At 47.8% G+C, this 18,423-nt stretch overlaps 2 protein-coding genes across 2 annotated transcripts in view; both read right to left on the bottom strand.

Moving 5' to 3' along the window:
• LOC133097379 (putative serine protease 47) overlaps positions 1-6,921 on the bottom strand; it is a 53,271-nt gene extending 46,350 nt beyond the window's left edge. The window contains exon 1 of the mRNA XM_061199237.1: positions 6,831-6,921. Coding sequence (XP_061055220.1) covers positions 6,831-6,921 — 91 coding nt within the window. The remainder of the gene's footprint in view (positions 1-6,830) is intronic.
• A 1,216-nt stretch (positions 6,922-8,137) lies between these two features.
• LOC133097377 (NUT family member 2G-like) lies at positions 8,138-15,694 on the bottom strand. Its single transcript, XM_061199234.1, has 7 exons — positions 15,679-15,694; positions 13,011-13,725; positions 11,930-12,058; positions 10,713-10,885; positions 9,960-10,255; positions 9,454-9,570; positions 8,138-8,932 (listed from the first exon to the last, which is right to left on the bottom strand). Exons 1-7 carry the CDS (start codon positions 15,692-15,694, stop codon positions 8,138-8,140), a joined length of 2,241 nt encoding a protein of 746 aa, XP_061055217.1.
• Positions 15,695-18,423: the final 2,729 nt, after the last annotated feature.

The following is an 18,423-nucleotide window of genomic DNA, read 5'->3' as shown; positions in this document are numbered from 1 at the left end:
TTTTCAGATCCTCTGCTTATTTTTTAATTGGAATTTTTTTGTTTGTTTTTGAGTTGTATGAATTCTTTACATGTTTTGGATATTAACCCCTTATTGGATAGATGATTTGCAAATATTTTCTCCTATTCACTAGGTTGCCTTTTCCTCTATTGATGGTTTCCTTTGCTGTGCAGAAGCTATTTAGTTTGATGTACTTCCACTTGTTTATTTTTGCTTTAGTTGCCTTTGCTTTTGGTGTCAAATCCCAAAAAGAAAAAAAAATCATTGACAAGATTGATGTTAAGGAGCTTACTGCCTATGTTTTATTCTAGGAGTTTGTATGGTTTCAGGTCTTACATTCAAGTCTTTAATCCATTTTGAGTTGAATTTGTGTATGGTGTAAGATACTGGTCCAGTTTCATTTTTTGTATGTGGCTGTCCAGTTTTCCTAACACCATTTATTGAAGAGACTGTCCTTTATCTATTGTATACTCTTGGCTCCTTTGTTGTAAATTAATTGACCATATATGAATGGGTTTATTTCTGGGCTCTCTATCTTTTTCATTGATATGTGTCTCCCTTTATACCAATACCATACTGTTTTGATTATTATAGCTTTGTAATATAGTTTGAAATCAGGGAGCATGCATTTTCCAGCTTTCTTCTTCTTTCTCAAGATTTTCAGGGCCTTTTGTGGTTCCATAGAAATTTTAGAATTGTTTGTTCTGTTTCTGTGAAAAATGTCACTGGAATTTTGATTGAGTTTTATTGAATCTGTAGATTGTTTGGGGAGTATGGACATTTTAATAATATCAATTCTTCCAATACATGGGCATGGGGTATCTTTGTGTCTTCTTCAATTTATTTCATCAATATTTTATAGTTTCAGTGTACAGGTCTTTCACTTCCTTGGTTAAATTTATTCTTATTTTATTCTTTATGATACAATTGTAAATGGGATTGCTTTCTTAACTTCTCTTTTGGTTAGTTTGTTATTAGTGTGTAGAAATGTGACATACTTCTGTATAATGATTTTATATCCTGCAAATTTACTAAATTCATTTATTAGTTCTGACAGTTTTTCGATGGAGTCTTTAGGGTTTTCTATATATTGTGTCATGTCATCTGCAAATAGTAACAGTTTTACTTCTTTCTTCCCAGTTTGGATGCCTTTGATTTCTTTTCCTTGCATAATTGCCCAGGTTAGGACTTTAGTGGTCGTCTTTGTCTTGTTTCTGATCTTAGAGGAAAAGCTTTCAGCTTTTCACTGTTGAATATGATGTTATTTGTGGGCTTGTCATATATGGTCTTTATTATGTTGAGGTATGTTCCCTCTATACCCACTTCATTGAGAGTTTTTATAATAAATTGATGTTGAGTTTTCTCAAAAGTCTTTCTGCATCTATTGAGAGGATCATATGATTTTCATTCTTCAAGTTGTTAATGAGGTATATCACATTGATTGATTTGCAGATATTGAACCATCCTTGCATCCTAGGAATAAATCTCACTGGATCATGTTATATGACCATTTTACTGTATTGTGGAATTTGTTGTTTACTCTCCACATGTTTGTGAATTTTCCAGTTTTCTTTTTGTAATCAATTTCTAGTTTCATACCATTGTAGTCAGAAAAGGAGCTTGATATAATTTAAATCTTAAATTTGTTAAGATTTGGTTTTAGCTTTACATATGATCTATCCTGGAGAATGTTCCATGTGTACTTGAGAAGAATGTATATTCTGTTGCTTTTGGATGGAATGTTATATATATATGTTAAATCCATCTGATCTAACATGTCATTTAAAGCCAATCTTTCTTTATTGATTTTCTGTGTGGATGATATATCTGTTGATGTAAGTACAATACTCAAGTCCCGTACTATTATGGTATTGCTATTTCTCCTTTAAGGCCTATTAATATTTGCTTTATTTATTTAGGTGCTCCTATGTTGGATGCATAAATATTTACAAATGTTATATGCTCTTATTGGATTGACCCTTTTATCCATATGTAATGTCCTTCTTTGTCTCTTGTTACAGTCTTTGTTTTAAAGTCTATTTTTTCTGATATAATTATAGATAGCTACCCCAGCTTTCTTTTGGTTTCCATTTGCATGGAATATCTTTTTCCATCCCTTCAATTTCAGTCTGTGTGTGTCTTTAGCTCTGAAGTGAGTTTCTTATAGGCCACATATAGATGGGTCTTCTTTTTTAATCCATTCAGCCACCCTATGTCTTTTGATTGAAGCCTTTAGTCCATTTACATTTAAAATAATTATTGATAAGTATGTATTTATTGCCATCTTGTTAATTGTTTCCTGGCTATTTTGTGATTTCTCTGTTCCTTTCTTCTCTTGCTCTCTTCCTTAGTGGCTTAATGACTTTCTTTAGTTGTATGTTTAGATTCCTTTCTTGTTATCTTTTGTGCATCTACTCTAGGTTTTTGTTTGGTGGTTACCATGAAGCTCACATATAACAACTTATATTTTTAACAGTCTATTTTAAGTTGATAACAACTTAAGTTTGAATGCATTCTATAGGTCAAATTTTTTACTCCTCCCTCCTCACATTTTATGTTTTTGATGACATATTTTACATGTTTTTATGTTGTATATCCCTTAACTAATTATTTTAATTATAAGTCTTTTTACGAGTTTTGTCTTTTAACCTTCATACAGCTTTATAATTCATTAATCCACTACCTTTACTATATACACTTACCTTTACTGGTGAGATTTATACTTTCATGTGTTTTCTTGTTACTAATTAGCGCCCTTTCTTTTCAGCTTAAAGAAGTTCTTTTAACAATTCTTGTAAGGCTGAGTTAGTGGTGATGAACTCCTTTAACGTATACTCATCTGGAAAACTCTTTTATCTCTCCTTCAGTTCTGAATATAACTGGGTGAAGTATTTGCTGGGTGAAGTATTCTTGGTTGGAAAGATTTTTCTTTCAGCACTTTGAATATATTGTGCCACTCCATTCTGAGCTGTAACATATCTGCTAAAAAATCTGATGATAGTCTTATGGAAGTTCTTTTGTATGTAACAAGTTGTATTTCTCTTGGTGATTTTAAGATTCCCTTGTTATCTTTAACTGACATTTTAATTTTAATATTTCTTGGTATGGATCTCTTTAGGTTGATCTGCTTTGGAGCTCTCTGGGCTTCCTGTATCTGGATGTCTGTTTCTTTCCCCAGGTTAGGAAAAGTTTTCAGATATTATTTCTACAAATGTTTTCTGCGCCCTTTTCTCTTCTCCTTCTGGAGTTCCTATAAGGTGAATGTTATTCCATTTGATGTGCCATAAATCCCTTAAGCTATATTCATTATTTTCATTCTTTTTTCTTCCTTATTCTCTGATTGGATGAGTTCCTCTGACCTGTCTTTGAGTTCACCTATTCTTTCTTGTGCTTCATCTACTGTATTTCTAAGTTCAGTTATTGCGTTCTCCAGTTCTGTGACTTCTATTTGGAACTTTCTTATATCTTCTATTTCTTTGTTGAAGTTCTCACTGTTTTCATCCATTTTCCTTCTGAGTTCAGTGAGCACTTTTATGACCATAACTTTGAACTCTTTATCAAGTAAATTACTTATGTTCATTTCATTAAGTTTTTTCCTGAGGTTTTATCTTGTTCTTTTTTTGGATTATAGTCCTCTCTTTCTTCATTTTGCTTGACTCTCTGTGTTGGTTTCTATGCATTAAGTGAAATAGTCACATCTCCCAGTCTTGAAGAGCTGTGTGACAGATGAACCTTGTCATTTAACGCTGTCTACTCTTGGTTGCCTCTCAAACCTTTGTGATTGTCTAAGCAGTTTATTTTTAATAGACTTGGCACACCCTCCCAGCAGTTGAGGGTGTGCCAAGACCAGTGAGCATCCCAAACTAGAGGATCTCAGTCAGCACCTAGATTCAGGTTGATAGGAAGCCAGACAATTTGGTAACAGCTTTTAAAGAATGCAAATATATTCAGTCCTGTGAGATTGCAAGTGTAAGCCTTGCTGGGCCCCAGAAGCAAGCAATCTGAAGATATTCCCTGGGGAGCAGTCACAAGAAAACAGGGCTTCAGATAAGTGTACAAGCTCCATTCTGGGAGATACCAGTGAACTGTAGTAAGGCAGAGTGAGGGTGGAAAGATGGTACCCCCAGCTTACCTTCCTTGAGAGCACATCCGTAGCCTCTAGATGTGTGCTGAACCTGAAGCCTGCTCTTAAGTCTTGTCCCTACTAGCAAATAGGCTTTTTTCATGTAAAGGCTGGGACTGTGTCTCAGTCTGATGTGTACTGGTACATCCTGGGGGTGGTATCCTGCCAAGAACTGTCTCTCCAATTGTTACAGTCCCATGGGATGCAGAAAAGAAATCCCTCCTGGCCTCCAGAGCCAGGTGATCAAGGAGCATCCCCTGAGTGGAGGCCACAAAAATGGGATCTCCCGTCTTGGAGATTCTGGCTCTCTGGAGCACATCAGAAGGAAAGTGTGAAGATGATGCTTACTGGCTGGAGTGAGGCAGTGGGAAGAGTGCAAAGATGACACCATCTGAATAAAGGGGAAAAGGGAAAAGAAAAAAAGAAAAAGAAGAAGAAGAAAAAAATATATATATAGCAAGACAGAGGAAGAGCAGGGAAGAAGGAGCCAGCTGGCTGGAGCACAAAGTTGTCACCTGCAGGAAAGGAAAAAGGGGAAAAAAGATGGCACCGTTCAGCTTTATCAAGGCAGAGAGAGAGCAGAAAGATGGCACCCGCCAGCCTCTGTCCCTGGGGAGTATTCCAGCAGGCCCCTGTTCCTCAGATTAATGCTTTAAAATTGGGAAGTGAGTCTCTTTCACAAAAAGTCAGAGTGCTTTTCGAAGGGCTGCTTCTGCACTTGGCCCTGGGGCAGGTGAGTCTGTGCACAGGACCTTTAAGAGCTGTTCCTCAGTTCACCACAGCCCTGTGGGTCTCATGGGATGTGCCTTGTTGGTCTTCAAAGTCAGATGTTTTGGGGGTCTATCTCTCAGGTGCCAGCCTTAAAAGTTGGAGTGCCCAGTGTGGGGTCCAAACCCTTCACCTCTCAGGGAGAGGCTCCAGGTTTTGAGCTCCTTCCTGATTGTGTGTCTCCACACCAGGGATGGGGTTTATGGAAAAATTGTGTCTCAGCCTTTCCTACCTGTTTTGATGTGGTTTCCCTCTGGTTTTCCTGATGTGAAGGGGTTGCTCCACCATCTTTTAGTTTTTTTCAGAGGAAATTTTTCCATATGTAGCTGTAGATTTGGTGTGTTTGTGGGAGGAGGTGGGTTCAGGATCTTCCTATGTTGCCACCTTGAACTGGAACCTATTTACTATGTTTTAAATTTTGGTTTTCAATCGTTCAGTTTGTTACTAGTATATGGAAATATGATCAATGTGTGTATTAATGTTTATGTATAGATCTTATATTCTGAGATCCTGCTAAAGCAATTTATTATAATTTATTATGAGTTTTCTTATACATTCCTTGGAATTTTCTATGTAGACAATTATGTCATCTGTAAATAATGACAATTATATTTCTTCTTTTCTAATATGTATGCCTCTTTTTTCCTTTTCTTGCTGTACTACACTAACTAGAATCTAAAGTACTAAGTTGAAAACTAAGAGATGAGAGTGGACATTCTAACCTTCTTTTTGAACTCAGGGAAAAACATTCATTCTTTCACCATTTCATGTGATGTTAGAAGTAGGTTTTTTGTAGATGTTCTTTATTAGGTTGAAGTAGTGACCTTCTATTCCTAGTTTTCTGAGCATTTTTAATATGAATGGGTGTTGAATTTCGTTAAATGCCTTTTCTGTATTAATTGGTGTGACAGTATGTGTTCCTTTAGACTCAATATGGTAGATTACATTGATGATTTTTTACCATTGAACCAGGCTTGCATCCCTGGAATAAATTCCACTTGGTCATAGTCTGTTATTCATGTGGATTCTGATGATAGGTATTCTTGTGGATTTCTTCTAGTAGGGTAAATTACGGTTCCCCAAAAAGGTCCGTGTTTAACCCCTCCTATGAAAATATGTGAATGTTACCTTGTATGGAAAAAAGGACTTTGCAGCTGTGACTAAGTAAAAAATCTTGAGATGAAGAGATTATCATAAATTTTCTGGGTGGACTATATATAAACACAAAGATTTGTATAGGAGGGACACAGGAAGAGTCAGAGTTGGAGAGACCATGTGATGAGGGAAGCAGAGATTAAAGTGATGCACTTTGAAGATGGAAGAAAGGACTAATTCCAAGGAATGCAAGCAGCCTCTAGAAGACAGAAAGGGAAAGGAAACAGATTCTCCTGTAGGGCTTCAAAAGGAACAAGCCCTGAGACACCTTGACTAATAGACTACTGAGCTGCAAAAACTTTCTTTCACAAAGGGTCAAGGAGGGCTGGGAGCACATATGTGCTGCCCACCTGGACAGAGGAGGACCTGTGAGCCTGACCTACAGATTAGTGGAGGTGGAGAGACATGAGCCCCTTTCTTCTCCAAGCTCTTTGCAGGGTCCAGCAGAGAGCCATGCCACCTGTGGAAGCCTGCGGCCCCAGTTTTGCATGCTGATGGTGTAGGGGTCATGTTCAGGGAGTCTCTGTTGTCCTAACCCCTGCCTGGGTCCTGGGGAAGGAATCAGAACTCAGAACCTGGAGAAGAGCCATTGGCCAGCAGGGAAGGAGGGTGAGGCCCAGGGCAGGTCTACAAAAGATCAGAGCATCTGAGTGCTTTAGGAGGAAGGGGCTTCAGAGGTGGGCCAGCACAGGCTGTGACAGATGCTAAGCAGACTGGGGGGGGGGCAGTTCGGGGAGATAGCAGGGGTCTGCTCCCTGCCCCTCATTGTTTGCTCGTCTCACACTTATGAGCGGGTCATTTCCCCTGCTCTGATGATTCAAAGTCTCTGCCGGCACCCACAGGACGGTGACTGAGGCCTCCACACTCCTCAGCATGGATCCCAGCTCCCACCCAGATCTGGGGCCACAGACACCTCTCCCCCACCCCTGCTCTCCCTGTGAGCAAGCTGTTCTTGCGAAACACGGTCATAGTTTGTTAGTGAGAACTGTTCTATATGGGAATACAAATCAGTGTTGATACCAATACACACACATGTCCAGCCATGGGTGGAAAGGGAAGGGACAGTAGTTCTGGGGTGTCTTTGCACACCCATAAGCCCCTAAGGCCAGTCCCCACAGCCACAGCCAGATAGGTCCTCCTCCCTCAGTTGAACGAGATGCTGCTGCACAGAAATCCCACAAGTTCCACAAAGGGGCCCAACTGTCACTACCCTTATACACACCTTTAACGGGTGCCCCATGAATTTCCCCGCACCCATTCCCCTTGTTGCATCCTCATTAGGATTAAGAGGTAGCTGCCTCAACCACTCTCCACATTGCAATAATCCCAGTGGGACTAGAGAACGCTCCCGCTACGACCAGGCAGACAGTCCTGTCCCCATGGCCAAGACTTTTCCTCTCTGGTCAGGCCACCCACACAGGAAACCCTGGATGAGCGGAGGGTCACCCCAGCGCCATCGCCTGGCCACTTCAGGGAGGCAGAGAGAAGCTCCATAAAGACAAGGGCCGCCTCCAGGCTCCATCCTAGAAACTGGTTAGTGTCCAGAGGGCTGAGAGGCACAAAAGCAGCTCTCCCTCCCCAGACGGTTCAGGGATGCAGAAGACACTACAGATGCTCCAGAAGGCCCCTAGCCAAGCAGGCTTTAGAGAAGGGGATGATGAGGGGGTCCCTGGGGAAAGTGAGAGCTGTGTTCCCAGGGGCAGCCTGAGGAGTCCTTGTGTATGTGGAGGAAAGGTTTGGCCACCTGTAGATCCATAGCTCCTGTGACCTCCCTCACCCTTCCTTCCTCTCAGGATTGCTCTCTGTGGAGCAGCTCCACACGAACAAGATGACAGTGGCCTGAGAGCATTTCCCACCAAAACTATCTTTATTCACAATTTACATACATCACTCCAAAGGTCCTGCCAACACCCACCTCCCCCACCTCCCTAACCCCCCACAATCCCACTCCTCCTCTCCGCCCTGGTGGTCCTGCCCTCCCTCCCTTCCCCCCACATCCTCCAGGATCAGCACTGGGGTGAGGAGGAGCCCCTAGGCTCCCCTGGGGGCCGCCCTGGGGGGCTCGCCCTGGAGGGCCGGCCCGGCTGTTCCCTACTGGCTGCAGTGCTTCCTCTTCACCTTCCTCCTCTTCCCTGTGACAAACGGGTCACGCTTTCTCTTTCTCGGCTGTGAGGGGCGAGCCAGCCCCAGAGCCAAGGCTGGCCTCACAGAGACCCCGTGGCCAGCCCCGGGGATGGGCGGCTTCTCAGCAGCGGCTGGGCGCCCACACAGAGCCCGCTTCCTCGACTTGGGAGCGGCTGGTGGAGCTGGGCTGAGGCCTCTTCTCTGAGGGGAGGGGGCCTGGGGAGCACTCTGGGCCCCCCAACCTCCAGGGGAGGCCAGGCCTGAGGCAGGGGCAGGACTCTGGGACAGCCCGCAAGGCAGCAGGCTCTGCGGAGAGGCCAAGAGGAAGGCCAGGCTGGGGAGCTCCTCCTCGTCCTCACTGGACGTGTCCCTGGGCCCTCGGGCCTCCCGAACATGAGAGGCCTCTCTGAGAACAGACGCATCCCTGGGTCCCAGTAGAGGGCCAGTGCGCCTTTGACCCTGGGGAGGGGAGGGCCGTCCGGCCCGGAATGGAGAGACCTCCTGACTTCCTCGAGAGGGAACAAAGACTTTGGGCCCGAACAGGCCAGTGTCTGTTCGGATGGGCCTATGAAGAGCCTCAAAATCAATCCCTGGTGGGCAGGCTTCATCACTGACCCCTAGATGGCGGTCTTGGTCATGCCTCTGGGCACCTTGGCCGGCGTGGGACTCAGAAGGACTTGAGCCCGTTCCCGGTGCACTGTGGCTCGGGGCTGCCGGCCAACCCTCGTCCTCTTTCAAGGCCAGGAGTCGTTTCTGCACCAGCTGGGAGGAGGGAGGAGGACAGTGACGGCTCCACACGCACGTGTGAGAGGAGGAGCACTGGGCAGTGGGACAATGGCCCTGGCGGGGAGGAGGGGACGGGTGACCCCAGGACTAGACTCCAAATACAGACACGGTGGCATCCCTGCCATCCTCCTGCACCTTATTCCCAGCTTTGTGTCCTTCCCTCCACTCCCGGCTCCCCATCCTCTCCTTCCTATCACCCTGCACTGCACCCACCCCAGAGAGGGCCCTTCCCCATGCCAGGCCTCCGAGGCAGGGAAGGGATGCACAGAGCCATGTGGGCCTCCTGTTCTGGGGCCCTACCTCTCCCCTGCTCATTGGGGTCCCTCCGTGCCCTGGTCTTCCTGGGTGTCCCTTGTCTCCCCTGTTCTACCTGCGATCCCTCCCTCCTCTGGCTCCCCTGGGCCACCTGGTTTCCCCTGTCCCCTGGATCACCTGGGGTGCCCCCTCCCCTGGAGTCCCCTGGCTCCCTGAGTGTCCCTCTCCCTCCCTTGGCTCACTTCTTCAGGGGTGAGTCCTTCCTCCTGCTTCAGCTCCTCAGCAAGGGCCAAGAGATCCAGCTGTGGGTCTGGGGAAAGCAATTCTGCCAGGAATCGAGGGTGAATGACTGCCTCCACCTCGGACAGAAAGAAGAGGCTGTGAGCATCCTTGGCCAGGAGTGGCCTGTGACACAAGAAGACCAGGAGGGAAAGTGAAAAGCAGAGACCCACCTCCACTCTCCTCCACAAAGCGGGGATGGTCAGCACACACACACTCACACAAACATGCACATACACAGTCACACACAAAAGAGCACATATACAGATGCACATACACAGACACACAAAGGCATACACACAGACACAAACATATACACACATACATCTGCGTAAACCTCCCCTAACACCAGGCTCAGGAACAAGGAGCTGAGCTTAAGTCCCATCGGCCTGAGCAGAACCCAGACCTTGGGGGCTGAGAGTTCCATGCCCTGGCATCTTGTAGACCCCAGGCTCCAGGCCCAGCCTACCATGGTGACAAAGTCCTCCTGGGAACACAGCTCGTCAATGTAGCTCAAGAGACCCGGGTCCGAGTAGGTGTCGTCCTCTTCCTGCTTCAGCTCATTTCCATCCTCTCCACATTCTGCATGTGACTCGCCTGTGGCTGAGTGGACGGGCCCCACCAGCGCCTCCATGATGTCCACATACTCCCTCACAGCCTCAGGGGGAATCTCCTTGGGTGTCTTGGGCTCCGGGGTCCGCTGGGATCTGTGTGGCTTCGGGTGCGAGGGCTGGGCCCTGGGGCCGGACATCCTGGGAGCACAGGCTGAGGCAGAGCAGGAGGAAGGGAAGGAAGGTGAGGGACTCCCGGTCCACCTCCTGACCACCGAGCGCACGTTGGTGAGGGCATTGTTTGGGGGACATTGATGTGGGTGTGGGAGGGGTCAGGACCATCTGAAGCTTCATGCACAGTTGGAGAGGGGAGGTTAGGGGGTCATCTAAGAGAGTCACAAGTAAGGAAGTGGGGAACCTCCAATTTTCTAGGGGTCTCCCCTTCAAGCCCACTTCTTAGGCAGACTTAGTGTGGGGTCCTTTGACAGGGAGGTGTGAGAGGAGTTACAAAACTGACCAAGTCAATACCCCGTAGTGACAAAGGGCAGCTGAGACCCCACCCCCCCCCCCACCCCCCGCCTCGGTGGCTGTTTTGGTTGAAAGACCAATGCCCCTGTCTTGAAGGAAAAGGATCCACATGGGGACAGTGGCCAACCCTAGGCCCCTGTTACCTGTGCCTTCAACTCCAGTGGGAAGCTGGGTGCCTGGCTGAAGGCCCACTTTCGGGGCTGGGGGCCCCCGAGGATCCAGCTTCGTTGAGGCTGGAGGAGGCAGGTCCTGCGCGCGCTGCATCCACTGCAAATTCTGAATCTGCATCTCCTCCTCGGCCGCAAATTCCATGAACCTGGGGGGTGACGGAGGCACAGGCCACCCTGAGAAAAAGGCCTGGGTTCTGGAGCCCAACAAAGGCAGCCAAGAATGAGGCATTGGGAGAGGATGTGCCTTGGGGCCGTCAAGGCCCTGTGAGGTGCTGTCCACAGCAGAGAGCTGCTCCTGGAAGTGATAACAAGATCTGGGACCCTTCCTGCCTCACCAGCACTGGAGGGCATTCAACAGCATAGACCCAGGTCGCTGAATTGAACCAGGTCAACGGGACACATGGCTGACCCAGGGGGCACCCTCCTCATGCCCCCCGTCCCCATCCAGAACCACATGAAGGGCTGACAGCCAGAGGCTGGAACAGGCATGTGTTCCCCACAGGGGTCCTTGCCCGAATCCAGGACCCTGGGCTAGGACTGAGAGTCCTGGAACATAGACCTGGAGACAGGGCCCAGGAGAGGCTGGACGATGTGGATGCTGAGCTTAGAGGAGAGGCCTTTCTTTCCTCTGAGAGGCGCTCATTTGTTTGGTTTTGTTTCTTAAACCAGGGGATTACCATGGAGCAAACAGTGGAAGGGCCGGAGACCCTTGGGCTGACGACAGCTGGCTTCCCCAGCCTCTTCAGGGATTCCAGGGTACCCACTCAGGGCACTTTTCATGGAGAGGTGGTCCCAAATCTATGTCAGTGGCCGCCAGCCACCCACCACTAAGGAAGCAGCAGGCTGGTGGGTGGAGCTCTTTTCCCGGCCCAGCCCATATGGCCGGAGTTGGACCCCTACTGGACACACAGCTTCACCCTGCCCCGTCCTGAGACCTTCATGTCAAGGCAAGGGTAGGTCAAAATCAGGGGAAGGCAGAGCTCCTGGTGGAGGAAGGACAGAAGTCTCAAACTCTCAAGGTGAGGGAGGGGATTCTGGAGGACAGTAGGGCCTCTCGGCTGCGGGGACCCTGTGCTGGGTGACAGCCCTTCTCCTCTGTCCTCTCTGATGAGCACCCCCACGGCCAGATCCTGCCCTCACCCACTCGCCTCACCCTCCACGCAGCCCCTGGGCCCAGGACGCTGACTCACTTTTCTGCCATCTTGTAGTAGATCATCCGGTCAAAGTTGCTTTTGCGCCGCCATTCCTGCACGGCCCTCCACAGTCCCTCCTCCTGCGTCATGGTGGGCTTCAGGCGGGCCAGGGATCGAAGCACTGGGCTGTAAGCCCTCGGGGTCAGTCTCCAGGCCCAGCCCAGCCCCACCTGCCTGACCCCACCCGCCAATGTGGACCACACATCACTCAACACAGCATGACTGAGCAACAGGAGGGTGAGAGGCGGGGGTCTGGGAGGGCAAAGACAAGCCTTCCCGGCCACTGCTGTCACCGCCTCACACTCACTCAAGGATGACCATCCACTCCCAGGCTAGAGCTGGGACTTTGTGCCTTGGGGAGCTCTTTTCCTCCTCAAGGCTGCATTTTCATAATAAAAATCACCATCATCAATGAGGCGTGGCATGTGCCAAGCAATCTGCTAACACTTCATAGATTAGCCCAAGGAGTCTTCTGCACAGTCCTCTGAGTGAAGTGTAATTGTCCCCTTTTACGAGGGACCGGAGGATTAGGATGGAAATGCCTGCCAGGCTCACAACTCTAGTGGGAGAGAGCCCACGCCCTTAGGAGAGCTCTACCATCACCCTGTTCCTAGTGGAATTCTCCACAACGAAGTGGAGGCATGCATAAAGCGCTCTCCTGGGCCCCGCCCTCCTCCCCCTCCTCTGAAGTGACCTCCCCTGGCCATGTACACTCAAGTCCTGTATGAAAGGAGACGGCACCACAGGAGAGTGCGGCATCCACTCCTTGGCTCCTCACCTTACACCACGACCCTCTCTGACTGCAAGTCTTCAGTCCATATTACCATGAGAATCATGGAAGAGCAAGCTGGCGAGACTCACAGGGTGGTGGGGCCAGTTGAGATAGGGCACATTTCAGTCATGATGTCATGGGCTGACAGGCCCACCCATGTGACCAACAATGTGCCTTCTCATAGCATGGACATCGCCCTCACACCTTCCTTCCAGTATCCCTAGAAACCTAACGTGCGAGTCCATCCCCAGTTCCTCTTTATCTAAAAGCTCCGATAAGCTCAGGACCCCCTGAGCGTTCACTCACATGAGAAAGCAGGAGAAAGCTTCTGCATCAGGACTCAGGCGAAAGTGTCTCCGGGCCAGGGGCTTGATGTGCTGCCAACGTCGGAAGTTACTGTACACGCTCTGGGGGTTAGAGGAGCCATCCTGCGAGGCGTTGGACTGGTTGGTGGCCAGGCGGCCCTCCCTGGAAGTGCCATGTGGCCATGGCCCAGAGTTCACTGGGCGAATGATAGGGGCCAGCTGGGCAGCTGGTGGTGGAGCTTGAGGAGGAAAGCCTGCGGTCCAGCCTCCCTTGCCAGCCTGACTAACTCCAACAGCTGGAGCAGTCACAACGGTCTCCATCACAGGGGTTGCTAAGAATACGGGTGCAGGACATGCAGCACTCCTGCTGAGGGCCCCTGGAGCGCTCCAGTCGAGGGGGCCCTGAGTAACGACAAAGGTCTGAGTCTGGGGGGCCTCCACTGGCCTCCCTTGTGACCTGACTTGGACAGTGAGGTTGCAAGCCCCAGGGGCACTGGGGCCACGGCCACCATTAGCCACCAAAGGCGTCCTGGGGAAAGCTGGCAGCAGCAGGCTGCTTCCAGGAGGGAATGCTGGGGTGATGGGACATGGCAAGTGCTGCTGCCAGGGTGGCCGGTGCTGGGCGCCAGGAATGGGTGGAGGGAAGGGCACTGCCGTGAAAGCAGACAAGGAGGCACCGGGGTTCATGGTCACATCCGTTCCCAGCACTGGAGATGCTGTTGAGGCAAAGGAAAGGAGTGAATGGAGGAGGAGAATGGGCACGTGGGACTGAGGCTTTCTGTGGCATCAGAGTGTAAATCTCCACAGGTGAGGGACACTTGGACAAGGGAAACTGTGCAGCGTGCAAATGTCTTCAAGTGATTTTCATGCCCTGACCTCCAGTTGAGAATTATTCCACTGGTGACCCCGCGCCCATCCACCAAGGTCCCTGACCCCTGTCTGCCGAGAAGAAATCGCCTCAGCAAGCACTGACTTGGAGAGCCTCCCTGAGGCACCCCCTGGCACCTAAGCCTCACAGGCTGTCTCCCAAGACCTGGAACTGGGTGGACATCCGCTCTGTGAGAAATGCCCCTCAGCCGGCGTACTGAAAGGTAGGGACCTTCTCCAAGGTAAGTTCTAGGCACCCAAAGGCCCTTTGTGGACAGGTATTGTGTAAAATATTAGGGCCCCACCTCCTCCTCAGTCCTCCTTTTCCTGATGCTCAGTATAAATCCCCTCTTTCTTTCCTAGCCTCACAAAACAAAACAAAATGCTGGAAAATATCTCTCTAATGGAATCTTGATACAAACCCATAACACTGGCCCAGAATGCACCTGCATCTCAGAACAACCCACAGCAGACACGTAACATGGGCCAGGTCCTGCCACCCCCTCCCCAGTGCCCAGAGTCACTGTCATCACTCAGGAGTTCTGTTCCTAGGAGGCGGCGCGGGTTGGGGGGGTCTGAGAAGTAGGTGCGTGTCCCTTAGATTCTGTCATTTCACAGCCAGTGATGGCTGCAGAGGATTAAACAAGGGCCAGGGAATTGTCATGTTACATTGGTCGTGGGAGTACAGACCGCCTGTGGTCCTTCCCCTGCCAGCTCCCAATAATGGAAAGACAATCTGAGACGCAGGCATAAGCCAGGTGCCATGGCGATCAAGTTGTCTGGAACACATCCCTGTTCAGGAGAACAAAGTACGCACCACGGTGCACCTAATTAATCAGAACAGGTGTCATAGGACGTTTAATAATAACACAGAAGATCGTCTTCCTGCCCTTGGGCTACACTCCTTCCCCCTTTAAAAGAGGAAGCAGCCTTCACAGACAATCCACCCGAAACAACCCCACTCCACATCTGTTCCCTGTCCATGAAGGAGTGACGTGAAATATGAACAAACTCTTCCTCTCAAGGCAGCCTGAGGGTCCACCATGAGATACTGGACGAGATGAAGTAGGTCTGAAGTACTGCGATTCCACAAAAGGAAGAACAATTCAGAGCAACTCAGGAATCTGAGCCTTCTCTTGGCTGAAGTTACACGGTTGCCCATCCCCTGTTGAATCCAAAGCAACAGTTGCCTGAACTGAGAAGTGAGCTCTGGGCTGGGAAGAGTGGACGAGGTGTGGGCTGCAGCAGTTAGAGTAACCTCCTGCCTAGCTTTCGGAGAGGACACTTCACTGCAGGTGTGGCCACACACAGCCCCACTGAATAGTTTTCTCACCAAGACCATCTCTCCCCACGATCCCCTTAGATACAGTATGCTCCTGTTCAAATCCCTTAGAAAGATATGGTGAGGCAAGCTTCAGGTGCCTCAGGAACACAATACAGGTCTAGGCTTTCCTCATGACCCTCCCTGTGTCACCACCAGGACATCACACACATCCTTACACACACGTTTCAAAGTGGCTTGTCTCCCTTCTAGAAAGAATCAACCTGCCTGCTGCCATCCTTTCTCCATAGCTAGGGCAATTCCTCTTGATCCACCTCCAATGACCCCTCCTCCCCAGTGCAGTCTCAGGTTTCTTCAGGCTCCCCAGTCTCCCCAGGTGAAATGTCCTTGTGCGTCCAGTGCTCTCTTCTCCCTCTACTTCAGTCCAACTATGTGCCCACAGTGAAGTGTCACGTGTGAACCCGAAGGATGTGAGGGATGGCAGGGTCTCTGAGAACACACCCCCAGCCTATAGGCTTACCTCCTTCTGAAGCCATCCTGCAGGCTTGGGCACGGACTACTGCTGCCTGGTAGCCTCAATGAGAAAAGTCAAGACCAGGACCCAGAGAGTGACCTGCTTCAGCAGACGCTCAGGATCCAAGTGAAGGAGGGACAGGTTTGAATTTAAACATTCTGCAGTGGGGGAGGGGCAGAGGGCACGTGGGTCTGGGTAGGGTGGGGGTGGGGAGACATTCCACGAGGGCTCTGGCAGGTAGGCAAGAACCGGAAGTTCCTTCCACCTCACACAGTGGCAACACAATTGGCGTGTGCCTCTTTACGCAGTTTATAGACTTTTTTTGATTCACGGCACCGAGGTTGGACTTGACGGTCCCTTCCTTTCACTTCTTTATCCATCAACCTAGTTTTGTGTCCCTCAACACACTCTGCTTCCTACCTGGCTCTTGACTTACTTCAACAGAGACTAGACTTTCTGAACAAAATTCAGAACTGTTAGTCTGGTAAACACTTGGGTATTTATGGCCACATGGAACTGAGTATTTGAAATCAGGATTGTCTCAGCAGATCCAGTGTCTTTGACTGCTGTATGTACATCACTCCTAAGGGAGTGGTCCTTGTGCTCCAACCAACATCCAGCAGGACCAGCCTTACTAATGATCCTTTGTGCTGGAAAGCCCCCGTCCATCAAAAAACCGTCATGCAGCCCCCATGTCCAAGACCAGAATTCACTAAATGTCTTTCTCATAGTATTCCATGGTTGTTAAAGATTTAGTTTTTTACCTTTTAAATGATTTTAGTATAATATTTTAAGCGAGCAACACCTTCTCATGGTTCAAAATTAAATTGTGCAAAATGGAACATGCAGTGGCGAGTCCTCCTCCCACCTCTTTCCCCTGTCAACCCAATCCTCTTTCCCGGAGGAAACCAGTGTTATCTCTTTCATTAAAATCTTCCCAGAGATACGTCATGCAACTAAAAACGAAGGCAATCTGTTTTCATTTTTTAAAATGCCTTCATTTTTTTTCTAGTTGAAAATTCATATATGTTCCAATATATCTGAGGATATTTCCAATGATTGTCTTTGTACGGGTATCGTGGCTCCTCTGTTTCTGCACTAGATTCCTAGAACAAGAATTTCTACAGTCTCTTAAATTTCAAAGCACCTGAAAGAATAGGGTGGCTCCATCTAGTAAAGAAAAGTAACAAATGCTTAACTGAATTTGACTTTTGAATTTCACATAAACAATGAATTCATTTTTAGTACAACTTTGTCCCATGCAACATTTTGGACATAGTTTTACTGCAAATTCTTTCCCTGTCTATCTGAAATTTACATTTAACTCGAAATCTGTATTTTATCTGGCAACACTACCAAAAAATTAGAACACACTAAGCTATTATCAGTTACTCATCCTTATGAGAAAGAGAACTTGGAGTGACGAGACTCAAGTGTGCATCTTGGCTCCAACAGAAAACACAACTGTAAACATACACAAAATCTTCAGCCTCTTTGGATGAAATGGATTTGGAAGAGCCATCATATAGCACTGAACATCTTGGCTTAGTAGGGGTAAGGACAGAAGTAAGGAACAAGAAGGCAGAAAATCTTCTTCTCTTTCCTTATGTTAAAGGGACTAAACATCCTAGAGCCCTGGTTTTTCTAGGTGTTAAAAGTCCACTACCCATGAGATGGATGTGCACCTTGACACAATGCCAAGAGTTTATCCACCAGTGTCCAATCCCCATTCATACAAGCCCACTTCCATCTAAATCCTAGCCTGCAAGCCCTGCTTACAAGTTTGTTAATTTCCTGTCTGCATTACATACACTTGCTCTTTAGAATCTAGGCTCATCATTGCATATGGCCCCATCTGCATGGGAATCATGGTAGCATTCCTTTTACAAAACTTGTTTGATTATTATTTTCATATTGAGAATCCATGTCAGTCAGTTTACCACTATCAAAATGATATGAAAGAGTATTCGTGTTCTGTGTTGTGAGAAGAGAGGACTGTTTGGAAACTTGTCAAGGGAGATGAAGGCTGAAAACCTCAGAGGATGGCAACCAAATCTCTTGGGAGACGAGATTCTCTCACTGCTGTAGCTGCAGTAGAACTCCAACTGATTGTGGGGTGTTGGGGAAGGAAACAGAGGTTTAGAAGGACTGTTCCACAGTGTGAAAAAGACTCCTGTTGGTGCTTAAGAAGTTCCTTGCCCCTTGTCAGGAAAAACTGACTCAGAAGAAGATGAGAAGATAAGGTGAGAATATTTCAAGCAACATCATGGTGAAACTTTATGTCTAAAGAAACTTTAGACATAAAGTTTCTAAATGAACTTTATATCTAAAGAAACTCCTGTCGGGGACTGAAAAAAATAAACAGTTTGGGAATATCGCTCAGTACGGGAGCTTTTACAATGAAGGAAAACTCATATGATTTTCAACCAATAACTTCATACTAGAGGGATGGTGAGGCAAAATATTGTACCCAGGCACTCGAGAAAGGCAGGCTTCCTTGTTGCTTCCTCCCTTTGTTCAGTCATTCAACCAATTATTTACAAGATTCTCACTCATAATTCTGATACAGTATTTGAAGGACTCTTCTCAAGGCCACTGATACAAAAATTGCACTGTGCAAAAATTAGCCAGTCCCAATTCTGCAATCACTTTTGTACCACTTCAAAATCCTACACCCCAGAGACAGACATCATCAAATTAGCCCAAATGTAATTTGGGAAGACCAGTCACAGAAGGGAGTATCTAAAAGTC

The sequence above is a fragment of the Eubalaena glacialis genome, chromosome 9 (assembly GCF_028564815.1).
Source record: "Eubalaena glacialis isolate mEubGla1 chromosome 9, mEubGla1.1.hap2.+ XY, whole genome shotgun sequence".
Taxonomy (NCBI): domain Eukaryota; kingdom Metazoa; phylum Chordata; class Mammalia; order Artiodactyla; family Balaenidae; genus Eubalaena; species Eubalaena glacialis.
This window is presented reverse-complemented; position numbering and strand designations above follow the sequence as displayed.